This window comes from Miscanthus floridulus, chromosome 6 (genome assembly GCF_019320115.1).
Source record: "Miscanthus floridulus cultivar M001 chromosome 6, ASM1932011v1, whole genome shotgun sequence".
Lineage (NCBI taxonomy): Eukaryota > Viridiplantae > Streptophyta > Magnoliopsida > Poales > Poaceae > Miscanthus > Miscanthus floridulus.
This window is the reverse complement of record NC_089585.1, coordinates 30,775,524-30,798,713: the sequence shown is the minus strand read 5'-3', so window position 1 is coordinate 30,798,713 and position 23,190 is coordinate 30,775,524. Positions and strand designations below refer to the sequence as shown.

General features: G+C 46.2%; 2 protein-coding genes and 2 pseudogenes across 2 annotated transcripts; 1 reads left to right on the top strand and 3 right to left on the bottom strand.

Annotated features, from left to right (window-relative positions):
• The first annotated feature begins 598 nt into the window (after positions 1-598).
• On the top strand, positions 599-2,227 carry LOC136455886 (uncharacterized). Its single transcript, XM_066455595.1, has 3 exons — positions 599-1,121; positions 1,246-1,517; positions 1,624-2,227. The coding sequence occupies exons 1-3, from the start codon at positions 921-923 to the stop codon at positions 2,042-2,044; spliced, it is 894 nt and encodes a 297-aa protein (XP_066311692.1). The 5' UTR covers positions 599-920; the 3' UTR covers positions 2,045-2,227.
• Positions 2,228-2,412: 185 nt separating this feature from the next.
• Positions 2,413-7,998, bottom strand: LOC136455885 (importin subunit alpha-1a-like). Its single transcript, XM_066455593.1, is given in 12 exon segments — positions 2,413-2,852; positions 2,967-3,351; positions 3,457-3,584; positions 3,885-4,013; positions 4,246-4,324; positions 4,492-4,655; positions 4,760-4,945; positions 5,047-5,178; positions 5,262-5,353; positions 5,466-5,562; positions 7,645-7,719; positions 7,721-7,998. Coding segments are annotated over 11 exon segments (1,587 nt in total). The 5' UTR covers positions 7,847-7,998; the 3' UTR covers positions 2,413-2,852; positions 2,967-2,972.
• Positions 7,999-15,194: 7,196 nt separating this feature from the next.
• Positions 15,195-16,088, bottom strand: LOC136458005 (uncharacterized; annotated as a pseudogene).
• Positions 16,089-21,562: 5,474 nt separating this feature from the next.
• On the bottom strand, positions 21,563-22,457 carry LOC136458004 (pectinesterase inhibitor 12-like; annotated as a pseudogene).
• Positions 22,458-23,190: the final 733 nt, after the last annotated feature.

Sequence of the window (23,190 nt, the reverse complement as noted above, 5' to 3'; positions counted from 1 at the left end):
GAGTGACGCGTCCCTACCACGCCTTCACGCGTGGCGCATCACAGCCGCGCCCTAATCGGTGGCGCGGTAGAGCCGACCACGTCACCGGTCAGCGGCCCTGGTCGCTGCCAAGTGGGCAGCCTCGTCGCGGCCCCATGCATGACGCGGTAGCATTAATTCGCCGCGCCGTGCGAATAGACACGGCCAAAAACGTTAGATTTGAAAAAAAAAATTAAACGGTGTTAATTTTAAAATTAGTTTAAAAAATATGTTAAAAATAAAAAATTTTCTCCGAGGATAACTGCACGGGCCTACAGCTGTACTCGTGCCGCGGCCAATTCAGCACGGTGCTAGACTGCAAGTGCTACACCTACACGGCTCACAAAACGCTGTTCCTTGGTTAATTGCTCTGTGTTTTATTCCGCCTCCACACCAGACTGTACATGCTCCGGAACCGGAAGGCACCCCCGCAAATCCCCCAAAAAGCGCAAAAGGCGCGCACTGCCCGATCGCGTCCGCGTCTTAGCGCACCTTCGTCCCTTCCCCGGACCGTGCCGCGGCTAAAGGAGAAGATTAAAGAAGCTCCGGGTGGGTGAACGAAAGGTGGAAGCGAGGAATCGGAATGTCTCCAACAGCAAGGCACGGGGAACGAATTCGACGCTCCCCTAAACTCCGATCCCCACTGTGGATCATATTCCTCCCGTGCTGCCGCGCCCAAGCCCCGTTGCTCTCGGCGCTACAATTCCTTCCTCTCCGCCGATGCAACGCTCGCGGCGTGCGCATCTCCTCCTCCAGCCGCATCCACCCCGCCCATATATTCCGACACCAGGCCTGCAGCTCGCCGCAGGTCCTTCTTCGTCGTAGCCATAGTTGCCTAGTCAGACTGCCGAGCGAGCTAGGGTGGTAGCAGGTTCAGTGCCCGTCTCATTATTGTTTCATCCATGTACGCGGTGCCGCCGACGGCAGCTGCGACGACGATGCCGCCAGCCGTGACGCACGACGACCTGTCCCTGCGCAAGGCGCAGGAGCGGCGCGCCGCGCGGTCCGGCGGCCAGGTCGCCGTCTCCCTCGTCGCGCTCTCCGTGCTCTGCGGCCTCGTCGCCTTCATCCTCTGCCTCGCCGCCGAAGGGTCGCGCTCAGAGGCACGTGTCCGTCATGCACACCGTCTAAAGCCACGTTAGCTGGCCGGCGCTGCAAGCTCATTCATCACTCCACTCCACTACTTGCCGTTGCTGACGCGTGTGCTGTGGCGCTGCCTGCCTGCAGGTGTCGCACTACCTCGTGACCGTGGGCGGCAGCCCGGACCAGCTGGACGTGTGCGTCTACAGCAGCAGCGGCCGCCTCGCGCTCGCGTACGCCGTCGGCGCCTTCATCCTCCTCGCCGTCGCCATGTTCGCGGAGCATGCCTACATGCTGGTCGCCGTCGCCGCCCGGGAGTCCGCCTCCGCCGGCATGGCCGTCGCCCAGGACCACCCGCGCGTCGCGTCCACCGCCGCCGCGCTCACCTGGCAGACCGGCTGCCTCTTCTTCCTCACGTGGTAATTAATAATGACGACGGTCACTCTCAACTCCCGTCAAATTAGAATTATTAGACGGCCTCGCCGCAACGCAACAATGTGTTTTCTGTGTGTCCCCCGCGCGCAGGATTTGCTTCGGGTTCGCCGAGGTGATGCTCATGATCGGCATCGCCGTGGAGTCCGGCCACATGAGCGACTGGCGGAAGCCGCGGCCCGTGTGCCACCGGGTGCGCCCGGGGATGTTCGCGGCGGCGGGGATCCTGGGGCTCATCACCGTCGTCGTCGGCTTCGTGGTCTACATCACGGCCGTGCAGGCGCAGCGGCTGCGGGGACAGCATCAGTACCAACACGGCGGCGGTCACTTCGTGGGCTACGGCGCTCCCCACCCGGGGGCGCAGCACCAGCACCAGCACCTGCGCCCGCCAGTGCCGCACCCACACGGGCCACACCCTCATCCGGTGCCGTCCGCGCCGGAGATAACGGCGGCGCCGTGCCAGGTGCAACCCAGCCGTGCGTCTCTCATCACCAAGGAGGCCGCCGACGTGTGAAACGACTGAAACACCAACGTCATCAGACAGCGCAGAGACAAGAGCACCCCGCCGTCACTACGGCTATATTCTTTGCCTTCTTATTAAGTTTCTTTGTTCATTGGATTGGAATACAAGCAGCTAAGCACCGAGATATTTCTTTGTAAATGTCAACAAAAAACCCATAATATCGTGGAGTGGAAATAGGTTGGATTTGAGTTGTAAAGGGCCTTGTACCAACCTTTCTGTTACAAAAAATAATCGTATAACTCAAAATTGAATTTGGCATCAAAACTTCAGCCTTATTTCACCCCCACAAATTTTTGCACCAAGCGCCAACAATGCAAACAGCCTTTTAGAAGCCATTTATATAGCCTCAACAGGTTGGATTAACCGTAGTAAAGCAAGGCCGAGCAATATACTCAAACCATTAAACGTTTACAGCTCCGGACAAACTACAACGCAGACCATTCCTGAGGAACCTCAAAACCAAAGCAGTCAGGAATGTCTTTCGGCCTTGCAGACGATTGGACTCAGGCTATACAGTAGCCAGATATAACACACAACTAAATGACACAAACCCTAGAAAGTAGCCTTCTAAAAAAACCGAGACTCTGATGTTCAACGATTATAATCCTGTTACAGACCCTGCGATATTGATATCCATGACTTGCTTGGGAATAATGCTAACCCATCTCCCTCGGAATCTTGAGCTTATTGGACCCAGCACAAACCATTATCCCACACATGGAATCGACCACATTACATTGTCAAGACAAGCCAATGCCAAGCCCATCGCCGAGGGAATTAACGCCCTTTTGGTTAAAGACTGCAAAAAGGAATATCAGGACCATTAATCCTTTGCAGAAACAATGAACCGCAAGTCCAACAGGTTGGACATAATTAAAACATTCTATGATGAGCATGGTAAGGCTGGGAGAACCTGTATTCAGTTGAAGTTCAAACCACCACCAGCAGGAGGGTTGCCACCTTGGCTAAAGTCAAAAACAGCGGGAGCAGCTTCCCCAGCAGTAGCCATTGCGTCATCTTCCTCCTCCATCCAGTATGCCTCAAGAAGCTTCACAGCCTTTTCATAGATTTCATTATTATCGTGGCTCTGTAGGTTCTCAATCTTTTCCAGGCCTTCCGCTTCATCAATCATCTGAGCAAAGAGATTGCCATCAGCTGTTGCACCACCCATGGTCTTGTCGTGCTCCCCTACTTTAAGAATATTCTCAAGACCCTCCAGACAAACTGTTACAATTCTCGGATCAGGGCAAACAAGAAGGTCGCACAATGGCTTGATGCAGCCCTCTGCCACCAAGTACCTAGGCAAAGACAACACGAGTTCTAAATTATGCTCAAAGCACATAAGTTGCGTTGCACAAAACTCCACAAGCCAAAAGGCAGTGCAGTAAGTCAAGGGAGTATACTTGATTTGCTCATGGGAACCACCAGAGGTAGCATTTGAGATAGCCCAAGCAGCCTCCTTCTTGATATCAAACTCTGCTGTTTGAAGCAGTTGCAACAAAGGAGCGATAATGCCAGCACTTATGACAGCCTAAAATTTCAATATAGCAAAGTGAGTAATCAATGACCAACATTTTCGAACATATGAAAGCAAAGAAACATGACCATGGGTCATCTGTGAAAAACTCGTTATAAATTATCAATAGTGACAGACATAAAAGAGCACTATGCTAACAAGAGGTTAAGAGGTGCTAATTTCCGGTCAACAAATATGAGCTAAATACACCACTTGGAAAACTCATTAACATAACCATTGCACTAAAGAATTTTGATGTCATCCACTTAGTATATGTAAAAACAAACTAGTGGCATAGGATTTTCTGTATGTTACCTGTATCTGATCTTTGTTTCCAGCAGTAATATTTGAAATCGTCCAGCATGCCTCTTTCTTAATGCTTTTCTTGTGGTTCTGTGTCAATAGATTCAGGAGGCGAGGAAGAGCTTGATGATCAATGATACACTGCAAAAAATAGAAGAAAAGTTCAATAAAATGGCAGTCACAAGTAACTTTTTGGTGCTTCATTCGATGCTTGTGACAGTGCATTAGTTCATCCGGTACCACTATATTAACGAAAAACTGTCAGAACCACTTATATGTGATGAAATAGCATGACCCATACAAAATTAGCTCTGATAACTGATGGCATAAAGTGTGCCAGATATATAGAAAGCTGCCAAACTTAATGTACCACCTGAGTTTGCATATCATCTCCAGTGACAATGTTCCCGACAGTTCGTAGAGCAGGTATAAGCACTGACGGTGATGGATGGCTGCATGTGGTATCAGCACACATCATATTAAGATTAAGAAAAACTGGTGCAAATAACAAAAACTATCAACAGCACAAATCATATAAAGATAAAAAAAAAAACTGGTGCAAATAACAAAAGCTATCAAAGCAATCAACATGTAGTTGTTACACAGCATTTTCACATACAGGAGGAGCTCCACAAGCCGGGGGCAAACACCAGCTTCAATCACAGCTTGGATCTTATCATTAGTGCCATCAGATAAGTATGACAGAGCCCAGCATGCATCAGTGAGAACTTCCTCATCGTTGGAATGGATAAGTCGTGCAAGTGCTGGCAGTGCAGGCTTAGTCTATAACAGCCAAAGACAGAGCAGGCTTAGATAACAGCCAAAGAATAACATGTTTAGTTGGTAACCATTGTTACAGAAAAGCAATAAAAAAGTCTTGTCTAAACCTGATCAAATGATGGCTGTGGCTTTCCCCTGCAGAAGTTAGACAAAGTCCAGGTGGCATTCCTCAACATGGAGAGCTTAGCATGCTCATTCAACTGGGCTAGCAGAGGCATCAACGCACCATTGGCAAGAACAAGGTCACGGCACTTCGGAGAATCACCAGCAACATTGCCCAGAGCCCACACAGCCTTTTGTATTGTTTTAAAACAGAGAAAGGGCATTACTGTCCACATCATGCACTCCTCGACAGCAAATAAAAAGCAAATAAGCCAAAAGACTAAATAAATACCTGCTCACGAACATCATCACTAGCAGACCCAAGAAGCTTCACAAATATAGGAACAGCCCCATGATCAATAACAACCTTTGTATTTTCTGAAGTGCCAGAAGCAATATTTGTGAGAGCCCATGCTGCTTCGAACTACGAGAGAATTACAAAGCTGATGAGAAATCCATTTTCATCCAGCGGCAACAGGATATAAGATTTAGATTGTATCAACATACCTGCAGCTGGGGGAAATCCTCTCTGGTGAGAAACTGCACAAATCTTGGAACTACACCTGATTTGATAACTTCTTCAATGGGGGGGCTCCTCTCTGGTTCAGAAATATTGCAAGTTCAACCAATGTTTACAAACAGTGTATAATGGCCCACCTTTGATAAACAAACTAAGAAACAAAAACAACTGGAAAGAGAGCAAGTTAGTACCAATAGAGAGCAACTTGCGGAACTGTGTGGTGGCCTCAAGCTGAAGGTTATTGTCATCTGAATAAACCCCACTAACCATAGCTGGGAGGCTTTCAAGCTACCAATTTAACACATCACAAATATCAGACCAAGTAGTATCAAAACAACCTAAATAGTATTGGGCGCAGGATATGAAGCAAGCCATTTGTACAACAGCCACATTAAGCTCAAGAAAATAAGCTTGACAAGGAGCCAAGGACACAAGCAGCATGGCAGCATGCTACCTTCCCTTCCCCAGACCCCGCACAGAGCGGGAGCTCTCTGCACTGGGTACGCTTTTTTTTTTGGTCCTAAGATAAAAGGCTTTGAAATAACCATCCAATAAATATATATAAATTCGTGCTTATAAAAACATAAAAAGGAGTAAAAACATCAGCTCAAGAGAATTCAACACGGACACCTGTATAAATGGTATCGGTGTGATAAAACTCTACAGACATGCTAATAAGCACAACACTAGAACAAAACGTCAAAACCAGGGAAGCAAAGAAAGCACTAAAAAACTAAAATAATTTCAGCAGCCACATGAGGCTAACAATGCACAAAAAAGTAATTCAAATAAAATAATGTTAATTCAAAGATAAAACATATGTAGCTATAAAAACATAGCTCCAAAGCTTCAGTTGTTAAACAAGGTCAATTTCTTTGACACTTTTGACCACATTGGTAGACAACAAGATTTAGCATGACAAATCTTTAGGCACAGTGAAGCTCACTTCTAAAAGGCAGCCAAGTGACTTCAGTTTAATTTTGAATCATTTAGGTATGAAATTAGGCAAGGATACATCAGAACTATGATGTTATCTCATAACAGCAAAGATATGTCGGATCAGGAGGATACATATTTTGAAACAAGACAAAATGTGTACATCAACATAACAAATCAGCACCAGTGGTGGAGCCAGGATTTATACTCAGGGGGGGCCGGCCGTCAGGAATTATACTTAGGGGGGGCCGGCTCGGTCTTTTTCAGTGCGATAATTTTATTATCTAGTTGTGTTTTGTATGATTATATTATCTAGAAGATATTAATAAGTAAATATGACAAGAATTTTATATAATCTCCCTCTTAATATAAATAAAAAATATTAAGTCATACTACTAAATTTTTTTGTTGTGAAACATTGGGGGGGGGGGGGGGGGGGGGGGGGGGCATGGCCCCTGCCAGCCCCCCCTTGGCTCCGCCGGTGATCAGCACAGCTATAACATGGTAAGCACTGACTCTGAAGAATTGATGAGCATGACTATGCAAACTCATTCTAAATATTAAAACAACATCAGTCATGCAGTGTTCTAAGCTGAACAAGATAATAAAACATAACAAGACCAACACCATCATATCTTGCACCTGATTATGACCACAACAGAAAACTGTCCCTAAAAATCAAGAGCTATTCCTTGGTCTAGTGATCAAGACATGGTGATACAAACTAAAATGCAGCAAGAACATGTCATAAGGTGATAGTGTACATTCATTGACATATAGAAACTATAAGAAATCTTGCTTAAATCAATAATAAAAAATATGTTTGAGACACTAACAACTTGGCAAATCACCTATAACATGTTCTAGAAAAATACCACCCTGAAATCTTAAAATCTGCATATCTAGAACCTAAGAACCATATGCCTACACTTCATTTTCTGAATGCTATGGATGATAGGTATACCTAAGAAATCACAAGCATAAAGTAAAACTTCTGGTACATCTAAATCAATACCAAACGCTTGTCAAAACACTACTAGCCTGCGTCTAAAATCTAATTTCTGAGAGTTAATCTGGTCCTCAACCCAATATTAATCAGAATCAGAACACTAAAAGGCTAAAGGTAGCTGAGAGTACGTCGGCAAGTACCAAACACTCTGAATGACAGGTAATCAGATATGCATGCAGCCTTCTGCAGCAAATACTCGTAGTAGTCACATACGGGCTCCGAGCTGCAACTTGTATTATAAGCATGAAAGGGCGAGTAGTATAATTTCTTGGCATTGCTTAACAGTCGAACCGATCTACCACACTTGTACTGAACACTCGTCCAATCGCGACATAATCCCAACACTAGAATACCATCGCAGCAACAAAAGAAAAAAAAAAAAACAGAAATCGGAACAGAGAGCGGAGCGGGCGGCGTATCCTCACCTTCTTCTCGACCCCGGAGGGAGGGGCAGGGACCTGGGCCTGGAGCCCCTCGCGGCGCCTCTTGAGGAGGCTCTCCTTCGCGGCGGTTCTTGCGGATCTCCACCATATTGTCCTCGCGCCGCCGCCGCCCCTCCTCCGCGTCAACCGCCACCTTGTAGCGGTTCCGCCGCACCTCCACCCGCTCGCTCGGGCGCAGCGACATGGCTGGCGAAGCACACCGCTCGTTCCCTAGCCCTCGGTCTCGCTCGCTGAACGGCGGCGGCGGGAAGGAGGCAAAACCCTAGCCGGGCGTCGGGGGAGACGAGGGGAGCGGGAGGAGGGGGGAAAAGGAGAGGGGAGAAACCCTAGCGGGGAAAGCGGAGTTAAAGCTCACACCACGATCGAAATATTCTTCTTTTCTTTTTTTTCTTTTTTTTTTTTGAGGCCGCTAAATTGCATTCCGAGATTTTTTTTAGCACCTATTGCATTCCGAGATTTGGAAATATATATGTAGAGCTGTAGGCCCACATGTTGTATGGCCCATCTATTCTCAAAGCTAGTGCGGACTGGGCCATTAGCCTCAATTTGTCTCTCGGGATAAAGAAAATTGCGTCTCGTATCTTTTTTTTTTCGAGAAACAACTGCGTCTTGTATGTACGCCCCCAAGTGTGCGGGCGTGTCGGACGTCTATGTATTGTTGTGTAATTCTCAAAAAATTCATTGTCACTATCAGTTTAAAAAAATCACCATCACTAGAAAAGAGAATAGAAGAATACAGTTCCTCTGATAAAATGACATATCCTAGGTTATGAAAAAAAATCTGATGAAAAGAAAGTTTTCTTGTAACATAACATGTTTTTAGAAAACCTTGCTCCTTCTCGTCCTCGAATTTATGTCGTGCAATTGTTCTATTATATATCTTGATAAAGTCAAATTTTCAAGGCTTCGAACTTTTTAGCATGTTCATCGATGAGAAGTAAAATCATGGCCATAAATCTATATCTATATTTATCAATAGTCCTTCCTACTTAGGCCCCTTTTGGCACAACTTTAGCTGCAATTTCTTGTGGCTCCTTGCACGGAGCACTTCTAAATAGGCATTTAAAAATGGCTCCTTGCAAAGTGCCTGAAGGAGCTAAAGCCATTTTCATTAAGGAGCTAGAGCTGCAAAATTGGCTTCTCCCGACTCCTCACAAACTTCATACAAATTATTGCGAAACTATCACTAGAGCCATTTTTGCCTAATGTTTTTTTAAAGCGGCTTTAGTCCACAAAAAAGTTGCTCCATAAGAGGAGCTAAAAGTGGAGCCCTTTTAGAAGGAGGCAGAGCCCTGAGAAATTGGCCCTTATAAGGGCAGCTCCTACAGTGTTAAAAGAGTTAGCTCATGACATATTTTATTTGATAATAAGAAGAGAGAATGATAATCTGGCTCTTCATGAAGAGCACACACCCTATGATTCGTGTGTCTATGCTTACATATTTTTTCTATATTAACTTGTAATATGTTACTCTATTTTTATCTTTTTTTAAAAAAAATCATTTGAGCTAGCAAATTGACTCTATTATTGAGAGTACTCTAAGGCCACAGAAATATTTATAGCTATCGATATTGGTTATATTAAAACATGTAGCTAGACAATACACTCCAATATTTATTTTTGCCGACCAATCCTCCGATGACAATTCTAAATATGTACGATGAGAAGTCGATACAAATAGAAATAGCGACCCATGATCTGTTCGAGATTTGTACTGGCCAATCGTTTGGTGGTTACTGCTGTTGTTCTAACATTATTTTTTGGGCTATGTGATTTTTTTTAATTTTAAACCCTTTTTTTAATATAATTTTAAATCTAACACTGTCGGAGTTTTTTAACTAACACTTTTGGCCGGCGCCTATTGCTCTGGCGCGGCTAAATGCCTGTGCCGCGCCATGCATGGTGGCGCGGCACAGGGCTGACGTGGCGTGGGGCGACCGGGGGGGGGGGGGGGCGCTGACGTGGGCGGGGTCCTGCCGCGCCACCGACCATGGCGCGGCAGTGCCGCTCCCTGATCTGTGGCGCGGCAGGACCAGATATATACCGCGCGCCAGCCCGCTCGCACGCACCCCTGCCCTGCTCGTCCCGCCCGACGCCCGAACGTCGTCCGCCGCCGCCGCCAGCGCCTGCCTACGCCGCACTCGCCCGCGCCCGCCGTCCATGCCCGCCCGACCTCGCCTCGCCCCACCCGCGCCCGCAACGGCCCGGCCTCGGCGCTCGCCCACTCGGCGCCCGGCCACTCCTGCCGCGCAGCGCCCTAGCCGTCCGCGCCACGAACGCCGGCGCGTCAAGGCCGCCCGCTCCTAAGGTACCTCCCTCTCGATTTCATATTTTTTTATTATGTAGTATAGTTAGTATTTTTTATCTACTATTAGTGTCTTTGACCAAATTTATATAATAGCGTACTAATATTTATGATACATAATAGGTACTATTACATTAAGCATGGAGTATACTTTCGTAATAAACTTATTAGGAGATAGAAATATTGATAGCGTTTTTTAGTTTTGATCAAATTTAAACATATTTGACTACTCTAGAAGCAATATGTGTATTTATTTTGAGACGGAGAGATTACTTATAATTTTAGAACCAAAGTTTTATATGGATTGATTATGTATTTATTATCTAGTATAGTTAGGATTTTGGGTTTAGAGATTTAGGCTAGTTAGGTTAGTGAATTTGTTTATGATTTATTTGTGAACTTACTCATGTTAACTTGAATTTTGTTAATTTAAATACTCTAACGCTTTGTTTATCAATTTGTAACAGGATGGCGCCTCCCACGCAGCACCCGTTGTATCTCATTCTGGAGGTGGAGTACGACGACCAGCACCGAGTACACATCTTGAGTGACAACGACGCAGAGGTGTTATTGCCTCCTTTGAGGCCCCGCACTCACATCAGGGCACATCAGTGGGACGAGCGTTATACGCCGTACATATGGCGTGCCGGCTTCCTCGAGCTTGTTCGTGTTGTCAACCACGATCTTCTGCCGTTTGATCCAACACTACTTATTGTAGCTGTAGACAGGTGCGAGTGCATTCTTTGTACGTAAACTTTCTTGTAATAAATTGGAGACAACTAACAGTCGTTCTATTCTTATAACAGGTGGATGCCTGAGACCCACACGTTCCACCTACCTTGTGGCGAGATGACCTTGACGTTGCAGGACGTGAAGGCTATTTTAGGTCTTCGATTGGGGGGACTTCCAGTGACAGGGATAGTTGACAACGATCACTGGAGGGAGCCGGTGGCTTAGTTTATTGGTTTTCTTCCACCGGACGACGATGCTTCCAAGAAAAATAAGTGAGTAATTCAAGCCTATTTAATACTTGCATTGCTTTATAGCTGACATCGGGTCTCATTTTCTTTGATCAATTACAGGAAAAGTTTTGGTGTTTTGTCGTCCTGGATCACAGAGCGCTTTGAGTACTTGGACCCACAAGCTGAGGAGGACATAGATCGACAGGTTCGCTCGAGTATGGCTCTGGCACTTTCTTGGTGCTTTCATCTTCCCAGACGCCTCGGGCAACACCATCAGCTGGATCTTCCTTGATATACTTCGCCAGTCGTGGGAGAACATAGCAGGGTACAACTGGGGCAGCGTAGTCCTAACATGGACGTATCGACAGCTATGCGTTGCCTGCCATCGCATCTCAGGACATGCGAACCTTAGGGGTTGCTCCTACCTACTCTAAGTTTGGTGTTGGGAACGATTACCCGTTGGGAGGCCCCTTAATAATGGTTTACCGGTAAGTACTTCGGTTTATTATATTCTTCTAGACAGTTAGATATGATGAGATTATTTATTGCTAATTCATTATCGTGTTCAATGCAGCAATGGAACGGGCATGATACACTCCCTACAGCTCTGTATATTTGGACGGAAGCATAGTTAGTTAGAGGGAATATGTGGTGCAAGTACAGAGAGTATATGAACGGTCTCAACGTCCTGACACAGCACCAAGTTACGCTGTCTATACTATCGTAGCAGTGTCTTCTTCGATGTACACTATATCACAACCTAACACAATTACGAAATTTCATGTGTTTTGGTGTCCTTGGGATTCTCTGGAGCTCCAGGACTATCTGAGTCCTGTCACTAGGGATGAGTCACACGAGTATCGCTATGACGTCTCTCTTATTTTCTTCCATGTGGTCGAGATTCACTTGTCCATCCGGGTCTACAGACAGTTTGGAAGAATGTCTCACTGCCCACCGCCGCTTTACTCCACCAATCAAGTATTGCACGGGTGCGTTATTGATTAATAACAATGCTACAATTCAGAGGTGTGTTTGGTACAACTAATATTGTTTTGTTACAGGTTTGACCGCAGGAAGAGGTACAAGACCAACGATTGGCACGTGACACACAACTCGTACATCCATTTGTGGCAGACCAGGGTACCACATGCGGTCCTTGCGGGTCCTCCACACGATCAGCACACCTTCGATGAATACCTGTGGTGGCTTCACAGGTCTACGAGGACACATATCAAGCCTCTGTATACTAACGTGGCGATTGACGAGGACTCGGAGGAATATGTCATTGAAGATGTGTACGATGTTACCACTAGGGAGGACACATAGCTATAGAGAGCCCCGCTTCAAAGATACGTGGTAAGATACTTGAATGTTACAATTTATTATCCTTTTGGTATTAAGTATGTGTACTAAAACTGTCCAACCGCTGTACCCAGGCGACACAATTGATAAGGCTGTCCAACGAAGCAGCGTTCCAGCTTCACGAGTCTAGAGGGCAGGGGCCAGGCGTTCTCGCGGCTTTTGTGGAGGTAAACATAAACTTGTCCGTTTCGAAAATATGTCTTTATTGTATATGCATTTGGCTAATGAACTAACTTTAACGTCTATTTATGCAGAAGGTGAAGAAGAGCTGTAGGAAGCTAGCTCAGAAGTTGAGCTGCATGAACACTCCTTATGAGGAACCGCCACTCCCCGCGCGGTCTGGTGGCACGTCTTCAGCCTCTTTAAGGACACTAGCCGACTCTTCTTAGCCGATAACGTAGGGTGCCACTTCCGCGGTGCGTACACCACCACATCATAGCGCTGGGAAGGACCCTGCAACCAAGGACGAGGAGGAGGACGATGACGACGATGACGAAACCCCCGGACTTCCGCGGACAGCACGACCAATGGGACGAATGGCCGCATGACGAGATCGGCATGTCTCAGCTAGGTGGTGCCCCGTTTGGCACCCAAGGAGCCTCACAGGTACTAACAAAGATAGTTTGTTTCAATACGTAGGCTCCATGAACTAACGATCATAAAGAATTATAAGTAATCGTGCGTATCATATACCCACAGGGTACGAGCCGTATGCACCATCGACACGACCATACCGATGTTGGCTACACTCCCAATGTGTTGCCAACAAATCCGAAGAGACAGAGGCATCCGAGGGATCCTTACACTCCTGGGTCTTAGTTTGTTTAGGTCAAATGAATATTGGCATCCGAAACTTGCGGGGTTATTTGGTTATGTTATGTCAAACTTATGTCAAAACAATGAATATGTTATGTGGTAGCTTGTCAACTTACTTCTTATTCATTTCGTTCAGTCGCGGCAGCACTGCCGGCGAGATTAAGTACACTACGTTCGGGAACCGACAGTCCTGACGTATCTGGACACCGGTGGCAATTTTTCGTAATTGATTAGTTAAAATGGTGCATAACTGTATTATGAAAGACGAAAAACTAATCATTGGTTTATCAAATTCTCTATTCGGCCGTGAAAAAAACTCAACAAAATACGGGCGCGACGCGTTTCGATTCTACCATCCAGGTAGCTCGGGTCGGCGGCGGGCGTAGCGGCCAGGTGGTGTGGCTGCTCGTGTAGTATGTTTGGTCTAGCCGCGCCACGCAACAGGGCGCGGCACTGCCGCGCCAGGGTCGGTGGCGCGGCAGGACCCGCCATTTCATCGGGCCCCCCCGGCCGCCCCACGCCACGTCAGCCCTATGCCGCGCCACCATGCATGGCGCGGCACAGGCATTTGGCCGCGCCAGGGCAATAGGCGCGGCCAAAAGTGTTAGTTTAAAAAAATCCGACAATATTAGATTTAAAATTATATTTAAAAAATGGTTAAAATTAAAAAAAAAATAGTGTATGCAAATGTGTTATAGTTATTCACTGGACTAGGCTTTGCAAGATCCTACCTGTTTGGTTGTCCTTGATCACTTGCATTGTATTGCGTTCGAGAAATCAGAATCGATAAAGGACAATGTTTGTAGAGGTTTATGTATCTTTATTTACGAGATAAAAAAAGACTATATGGAGTATCAGGGGCGAAGCCACGTTAACTTTCGCACCAGGGTAAAGCAAAAATTTGTTAATACCTGTTTCAAATTTTCCATATATTTCCTTTAGAAATGTGTACGCTCCGATCTTTTATATTCAGTAGAGTGTGCACCAGGGTCATTTTTTAGCTGGCTTCGCCCAAGTATATACTATAATTGCTAAATCTCTTCCAGGGCCGGCCCTTAGTTTTTTTTTTGCCCCAGGGCGAAACAAAAAATCAGGGGTCCTTCTACGTACATGCTAGTCACAATACTATATGTAAGGGTATGTTTGGTTCATGTCCGCGCACTGGCCGCACCTTTCGTGCCACAGTTTTGGCGCACATCTGGTTCGCGTCCATACTTGTCGCGTGACCATGGCTCCGTAGTTCAATTTATGCGTCTCATCTTGCTAAAAGTCCGGCGACAAAATCATACGCCGCATTTTTGGCGCCACCCCTGCTGCGGCTCGACGCGTGCAGGTGCAGGCCAAACAGACCTTAAGTATATATGAAATGTTACCGATAAACACTTAATTTTATATGACAAACAATATTCATAAAAAATAATTTATTATATTAAATTACCTTCAAGCTACTGCCAATGCCCTACCTTCAAGCGAGCACGAGCTAGCCAACAAGGAGTCAGGGAGTCAGCAAGCTTCAGTGCTACAACGGTCAAATTCCATCATCGGCCAGCAAAGGACGCACATATTTAATCTAATTAAATCACCGACATTGGGGTTTTGGGGCATACTGGATGACTGGATCACACTCATACGGAGCAAATGCAGAAGCTTGCGTCTCGCATCTCGGGTGATCGCGTCTTGCGTTGCCGCCAGCCCGCCGCACGATTGCATCTTGCGTCGCCGCCACGAGAGGACTCGAGGTTTAAGGAGTCACGATTCACGTGTCGTGTGTGCCCGCGGACTTACCGGCTGGGGATGGCTTCACGTGGATGCCAAATGCAGAATTGCTTAGACCTCGGCCCTTGGGTAGGCCAGCTACTCTTCGCTGCTGGGCCAGTGGGCCTTGACAGTTTGACAGGCCATATATATATATATACACGAATATACGATATACCTATAGTGCACATACTTGGGGTGGGGCCCCTTGGAATTGGAGGGCCCGGGGCGACGGTCCTGTTTGGCCGCCCCCCAGGGCCGGTCCTGATCTCTTCATATCATAGATACTAAATGGTCAATTCAGAGTACAACAGCATGATGAGATGATCCTCTTCTAGAACCAAAACTGTAATTCCAATTTGACTCATATATAAATATTTCACCTCAATTCGCCTCCCCGTTTCCGAGACCAAATTAACACATCTCTACAGGAAATAATAATATGAGATGGCCAAAGCAAAAAAACTGAACGCATCAATCAATGTCGCGCGGGCACGCGTGCAACGCTGCAGCGGCGGCAACGATGCGAGCTAGGGCCCAACGACGGCCGGGCGTGTCGTCGTCCGTGGAGATCGAAGGAGATCAGATCATGTTGGAGAGCGAGCGGCAGTTCTCGGACATCTCGACGAGCGACGCGTCGAACTGCTCCATGGGGTTGGGCTCGCCGATCTGCCTGAACTGCTCGTCGCAGTTCTGCATGTCCTGCGCCGCCATGCCCATGGTGGCGCGGATGGTGACGGCGTCCTTGAAGCCGATGGCGCGGCGGCAGGCCCCCAGGTTGTCCTCCACATCCAGGTACAGGTTGTTGCACAGGTCTAGCACCGTCCGCGCCTTGGGGGACGCCGTCAGGGCCGCCTCCTTGACGTGCGCCCTCGCCGCCTCCGTGCGCTGGTTCGAACGCGTCCACCTGCATCCGCAGCACCGCCATCGGGTCCAGCACCGGGTTGCTCGCCGCCTCCGGCCCCACCGTGCTGGTGCAGATGTCGGGGAACGCGGTTCCCTTGCAGATCCTCCGCCAGCGTGGCCGCGTTCACGGCCGCAGGCGGTGTGGCTAAGAGCGCCGCGACGGCCGCGACGAGGAGGAGGAGCAGGGCGCAGATTCCTGCAGCCATGGCTGGTGGCTTTATTACCTGTGTCTCGGTGCAATTTACGTGGGCTGCTCGTCGGAGGAGGCTGGTGAGAAGAGGAGGGGCGCTGATGAGCTGAGGGGCTGCTCGGACGGGGAGGAGGAGCCGAGGAGTAGATAAGTACGCGAGATGGGATGGCGGGGCTGGCTGTATGCTGCATGCATGGACAACGGAAATGGCGGTTGTCCTCCTTTGCCCGGATTCCCGTTGTCCGTTCGTTGGTATTGCCATTTGCCAAGTTTCCATTTTTGGTAAAGGGAAAAAATTTGGGTACGACCCGTCCGTACCTGGTGCTGTGGGCATTGCCAACCATGGCACGACGTGTGGACACAGAGAGCGAGCACCAGTAGTATCGTCCACGTGTCGCGTCCTTGGATGGCAGTTCGCACAGCGCCAGGGTACGGGCATACCCAATTTTTTTCCATGAAAAGCAACTCTCCATGTGGATAAAAAGCATGTGTGTAAGAAATAACTCTAAACAGTGGTAGCTCAGAGAATGAAGTCCATACACGCTCCATCGAACGAGAGTTGCCTTTAGGAACCTCTTGCTCACACATATGTGGGAGCATAGGAACTTGCCCCATCGTGCTTAAGAGTAAGAGCAACTCCAACAATAGTTTCGATAAAATTACTAGCCAAATTTCATAGTTTAACCATTTTGTAAAATAGAAAAACTCCTTAAAAAAGAAGAGGTCTGCAACAGCCTTGTTTTTTTTATCTTCAGATAGCTAGCGTCCGTGGTTGGCTTTATATGACCACCTAAAATCAAGGGATACCTAGCTTTCTATTTTACAGAGCCAGATAGCACATCTGTTGGAGCCAACTATTTGTTGTACAAATTCTAAAATAGCCTCCAAAACAAGAATAGCCGAGTTGTTGGAGTTGCTCTAATGGAGCATAACTCCATAAACCCTTAGGTGATGTTGATCAACTAAGGAATTTAGAAATCAGCTAAAAGAAAGAGAATGGCATCCAAACACCTATCATTCTTGTGTGGATAACAACGATATAATCACTCAGATTTCAATAGTCCAGTATCTCCCCGGACTATTTCAATTCTTATATTTATCCAAACACCAACTTAATCTCTTCAGCTCTCGTTATATAGTTTGCACTGCATTATGATCTCTTAGTCCGATTTCTACTTCAAATAGGAGATTTGCCTTCAGGAACTTTGCCTCACATCGTGCACATATGTGAGAGCAGAGCAACTTGCCCTCATCGAGCTTAAGAGTAATGGAGAACAACTATAAAACCTTAGCTTGGTATTGTTTGATCTACTAAGGATTTTATAAATCAGCTAAAAGAATGAGAATGAGATCCAAACTATCTCCCAAAACCTATTATTTCAATTCTTATAGTATTGATGCAAAATCTGATCACACACTAGTTAGAGCTAGATCGCCCGAGGCCGCACACGGCCTATGCACACAACGAGTCCAACCAACAAGTCAGCTATGTAGATTTGACGCTCGCTCTTCATCCGAAAGGCCCACGAACACCCCCAAAAAGACTCGTCAGGAGGAACATAAAAGAGTAGCCGTAGGGTAGTCAAGACCATCTAAAACGCTAAAAAATCTTGTCAGGAGAAGTGCCAGATAGCATAGGATTTGAAGAGCTAAAGGTAGGAAAAAAGAGTATAGGTAGTTTGATTTTTTATCACTTGTGTGTGGTTAACCTCGATCGGCCATGATCCTCTAATATATATAGAGTGGATGGTCTTATTTCGGTAGAAAACCTTTTCTAAACAAGTTTTGCAAGATTCCCACGAGATTGGAGCAATCCCTATTGAACTAGGATTGATACAGTCGGACAACCAAAATCGGCTCAGGCTGGTTCCAAAACTGGCCTAGATCTGGTTTCAAAACTAGCCTAGACCGATTTCTTCAGTTGTTGCGAGGGCCCAAACCGGCCTAGGCTGGTTTTTTTTTCTGAGTTTGTCTAATATTATCGAAATTTGATTCATTTTGTTTATATTTGGTTCGCCAATTCGAATGTGAACTCCCTAATATCTTTTTGCTGTTAGCATATATATGTCCTCTTGTTTTCAAGTGAAGTGTATGCAAGTTTAAAAACACATGACAACAATAGCAATGTGTTAAACTATCAACTATTTTGTTCTATATAAGGGTGATGCATGCATCGTCTACTTTTGTTCCAAGGGCGATATACGTACATTGATCATTGTTTGGACAACACTTAGGCTTCTTGCCAAACACTTGTGAAATACCTTTTCAAATACCATTAATTGCTCTTGGGAGAACTTCCAAAAACTGCTTCGGATTACTTTATATGGACCCTCTTGGCTCAGAGACCACTTGCCAAACTTATTACTTTTGTCCCAAGTGGTAGAACAATTTTTCACACCATATCTCCACTTCGAATGATTTGCTTTTTACTTTCTTGTTATAAGCCTGGGCAACACGAGTTTTGTCTCTCTTAGTGTCCTTCATAGCCTTAATTCATTATGTTGGTCACCTCGTCGATGTTATCCATCAGTTAACTCATAATACATAGAAACATATAGATCATTTTGTATAGCCAACCAACATGCATCCAGACTTCAATGAACAACACAATTTTTTCCTCCATATACTAGCTCAAAAGGAGTAACTTTAGTAGCACCATGTATAGATATATGATGATCCCATAAAGCTTCAGACAAAACCTCATGTCATCTCCATGCAAAGCAGTGGATGGTACAACTGATGGTTGGTTCATAATACCGTGTAAGGGTGCAGCACTGAGATTGCAAGGCTCTTTTGTGTACTAATCTAAAGTATATATGAAGCTACGTAGGCACATAAAAAGAAATGGGGTGCACTATAGTCCCGAGGCGGCACATAAGTCTGTAACAAATAGCAGTGCTGAACTATAGTCCCGATCACTTGTCCTCGTTGCTAGCTTGTACGTGTTCCTAGCACCAACAAGTATGAAATACAACAAGAGTATGACAGACAGGGTACGATACAACACACGCCAACACAATTCTCTAGGTGTCCACTATGTGCTTCTCTTCTTCTTTCTTTTATTCACTATTTTTCATCTATCATTGTTTTTGGGTACTTTTTTACTATTTTTTATATTTTTGTTTACTTGAGAACAAAAGAATCACTTACAAAAGTTTTAAGCACATACGGACGAAGATGTGGCCTGTAGAAGGTTTCGTGTGTGCTCTAAAGCCGTGTTGGACTTTTTGGGCATGAAAACACAATCTCTCAGGCCGAAACTTCTTAAAAATAATTTCAGCGAACCCACCAAGGGGGAGAATCATATGCAATTTTTTTCCTGATCTCCGTAGATATATAATTTGCCTGATCTCGAGTCTGTTTGTGAAAGTTATGGCCATTTGAAGGAAGGCAGCTGCACTCTGAGTCAGGATATCTAGAGAGGACAAAATGGGCACATGGATACTATTTTTTGTGGTGGCGGATAGGGTTGAAGGATAACAACAGGAGGGATCACACAAACTGGACTCAAATATGATCTAAGCTAGCAACAATACCTTGATATAGGACACACTAAACATGATGGACTCTAAAACTAGATTATGCAAAAGTTATGGCACAAAAGGGTGTAGGATCGAAAAACAAATATGGCGGTGGACTATGGGACAATGGCAAAAAGCACTAAAACTAAGGTAAAGGTGCTGAACCTAATGGTAACACCTGAAGCTTTGATTACCACTGGATGAGAATGGGGTTCTGATCTTCTGTCAGACGGAGATAACTATCGATTTGGCACATACTTGACACACTGATCTAGCTAAAGACCACAAGATCTAAACTCCTGCAACCTTAACACCACGTCTTGTCTAGCTATCAACCATGTTACTACCCAGTTGATCTTATCGAGAAGGCTAATCCCTGCCTATGAATCGAAGAACACGAGCAAGAACTCCAAAGAACACAATGTAAAGAGAAAGTTGTTGATGTATGATTAAGCACTCGAAGCTGCGGTCTCACAAATCAATGAACGATGACTGCTCAGTGATAGATTGGTCTAAAGCAAAGCCCAAACCTATAACATGGACAAAGCCACTTGATTGTAAGGTCTTTGGGGCATGCATACCCCTAGATCGCACCCTTAATAGACTCAAAGACGATACATGACCCAATGGATCAAAATACGATGTCGTAGCACCAGTGGCAGATTCTGGACACAGACTTGTTTTGATGATTTCTATTGACTCCGATGGATTTTTGGTGTGAGGCTAGTGCCATTGGAAAGCTTATCTCCTTAACTTTCGGTGCATATATAGAATGTAAAAAATGGAGTCCATATGCATACTAGGAGATGTTTTCAGTGTGGGCAACTCCTGGAGACTGAGCTAGACCCTAAACTTGACTTAGATTGGGCTTCTATCTTGACTTGGATACCCTTACCAGGTCTTTGCTGCCCCCATGCCTCTCTCTCTAAATACTTAATGATCCTCTCCATCATTCCTATTAATAATAACATTATTAGGTAGCAATCTATTCTCATAATCATATAAAAGGACCGCTTAGGAACATGCTCACCTCTGGATTTAATTGTTGCTTTCAAGCTTTAGTTATCGGTCCTTGTATATTGGAGGAGCAACATGTGCATCTGAAAGAGTGATGTACTCATTATGTGGCCACGTGAGCTCGATTGCCAGAGATGCACCGGGATGCCAAGTAAGTGCGTGAGATGGATGAACACTGATGTTGATGGGGGATGCCTCCATCCTATCAATTTTATGGGATGGGTGTGACCTGGATCTAGGACGAATATTCCCCCTAGGGGTGGCCTAGGAACTGAACACCGGTAAAATGGGGATTGTCCCATCCCATCTCCATAAACCTTGCAACCGAACACAAGCTTAGTCATCATATAGTTCATTTTGGTAAGGATCTTGATGAGCCAGGCAACTTTCTCCAATCCCCTGCACTGTATGTGATCTCAAAGGTTACGGTGCCACGGTCGTCAATGCATATGAGATGTAGGAGCATTAGCGGATGGTAGTGGAGGCAAAGATGGGCACTTGCCCCCCTTCCTCCACGCATTGACCGCTAGTCTTCATCTGTTCTTGTCAGCTCATGTGGCTGACGTGAAACATTCTTAGTTGTAGCTTAATTGCCCCTGTGTCCCGCTTTATTTGGCACCACACTCAATCACTACATATATAGGAGTATTAATGAACATAGGATGTTGTTGCCATAGAGTTGACCTGAATGCAATGTCACCGTCACGTACGTTGAAAACACATATGCCTCCTGACCAAATGCGTCACCACATGGGTGGAGCTATATTTAGTATGTGTGCGGCCGCAAGCCACACAAAAATAGAATATCAGTGGTAAGAGTCAAATTTTCATCATATTTGTACCCTTATATCACAAATCTTTGTACCAACAATGCTTTTGCACCGCTTTTAAATTTGCTCTAGTTCGGTCCCTTGGTCACCAGGCTCTAGATGTCAAGTTGTTGGCAATATAATGCCTGCCGATCCTCGCCACCCAACTCGGGCGAACATGAGGAAGAAGACCAGCACATATAGTGTTTTGTGCTGCCAAGAACCGAGCTGCGTTTTTAGTTGTAATTGATTGATGACTGGCTATATATTAATAATAAAGAAGCACAAATTAGCAGGTTATAGGATAATATAGGCTGCCCTACACGCGTGCCTCTCAACGAGCCGCATGAGGCAACACGGAAAAGAAGGACGTGCTTAGCTTCGCATGAACTGGGCATGCGTCCAGCTCTATCGACTGACACACGCGACCATCAAATTGCATGTTAGGTCGCACTTAGACGACGATGTTACTGAACATTGGGGAAACAAAATCAATGGGAATGTTCATATAGGACCATGTTGGAGAGCGTGCAGCAGATCTCGAACATCTTGATGAGCGACCTGTTGTGGTCCTCCATGGGGTTCTTGGAGCCTAGCCTTCCTGAACTCCTCATCGCAATTCTGCATGTCCTATGCCGCCATGCTCATCGTGGCTCAGGATGGTGATGGCGTCCCTGAAGCCGATGGTGCGCTTGCAGGCGCCGAGATTGTCCCCGGCATCTAGGTAGTAGCTTTTGCAGAGGTTCAGTGCCCTCCGCACCAAGGGCGTCAGAGCCATCTTGAGCTCCTGCTTCGCGAGCTTCCGCGCCGCCTTGACGCGCTTCTTGAACGCGTCCACTTGCATCTCTAGCACCGTCACCGTGTCCACGACCTTGTACTTCTTGGCATGCTTCCCCGCCGTCCTGGTGCACAGATCGGGGAAAGGGGTGTTCTTACAGACTTCCGCCACCCCAACAACTCCCCCAGTGGCCGCCATCGGGCAGTGCGGCCAGGAGGGCGACGGCAGCCGCGAGGACAATGAGAAGCGGGCAGGGCTCGGGCCATCGCTAGCCGATGGTTTTTATTAGTCGCAGGGTTAGTTTGTGTAGGAGGCCAGTTGGGGGGTGCGGAGGGGCTGAGCAAGACTGCTCAATTGGACTGGACCGACGAAGGCAGATAGATACTCCTACCTACTTGAGACAGGGTGGCTCTGCATGCATATGGACAACGGAAATGACTGGCTCTCCTCCATCGCTTCGGGCTGCCATGGTCCGCTCAGCTGTCGTCGCTGGCGTTGGGATTGTACTAAGCTAAGGTACCCTAGCTAAACAATGGCGAGAGCCTCATAGCCACATCTCCTCCTTTCGTTTCGCTAGCTCCTTACTAATTTGAGATGGTCTAATGGCCGGGAATAGAGCATAGAGCACGTGACAAAAAAAAATTAAAGACCAGCACAATTTGATATAACAAGTACAAAAAATAGGTAATGGACTTAAAATTTAGAGCTCTTTTACCACGGTTGCTGGGAAGCTAGAGCTTGTGGGTACTTTGTGTCCTCTGATTTATTGTAGCCTTTGATTAGAGAAAAGAATTTTTTAAATTATAATAGGTGCCATCACTGTCAGAGCACAACCGACAGTGATGCTCCGACAGTGAATTTTTAAAATTATAATAGGTGCCAATAGGTGCCATTACTGTCAGAGCACAACCGGCAGTGATGCTCCTGATAGTGATTACGTGTTCTGATGTAGTGGGAGGATATGCAAAAAAATATCGCCCACACGACCACACCTGCAACAAATATTACCCCTGAGGCTTAGCACCCACAAGTAGAAAAGAGGACAGGCCAAAGAAAAATGACAAGACTCGTACATCCTCCTAAGACAAATTAAGTACCAAGACTATC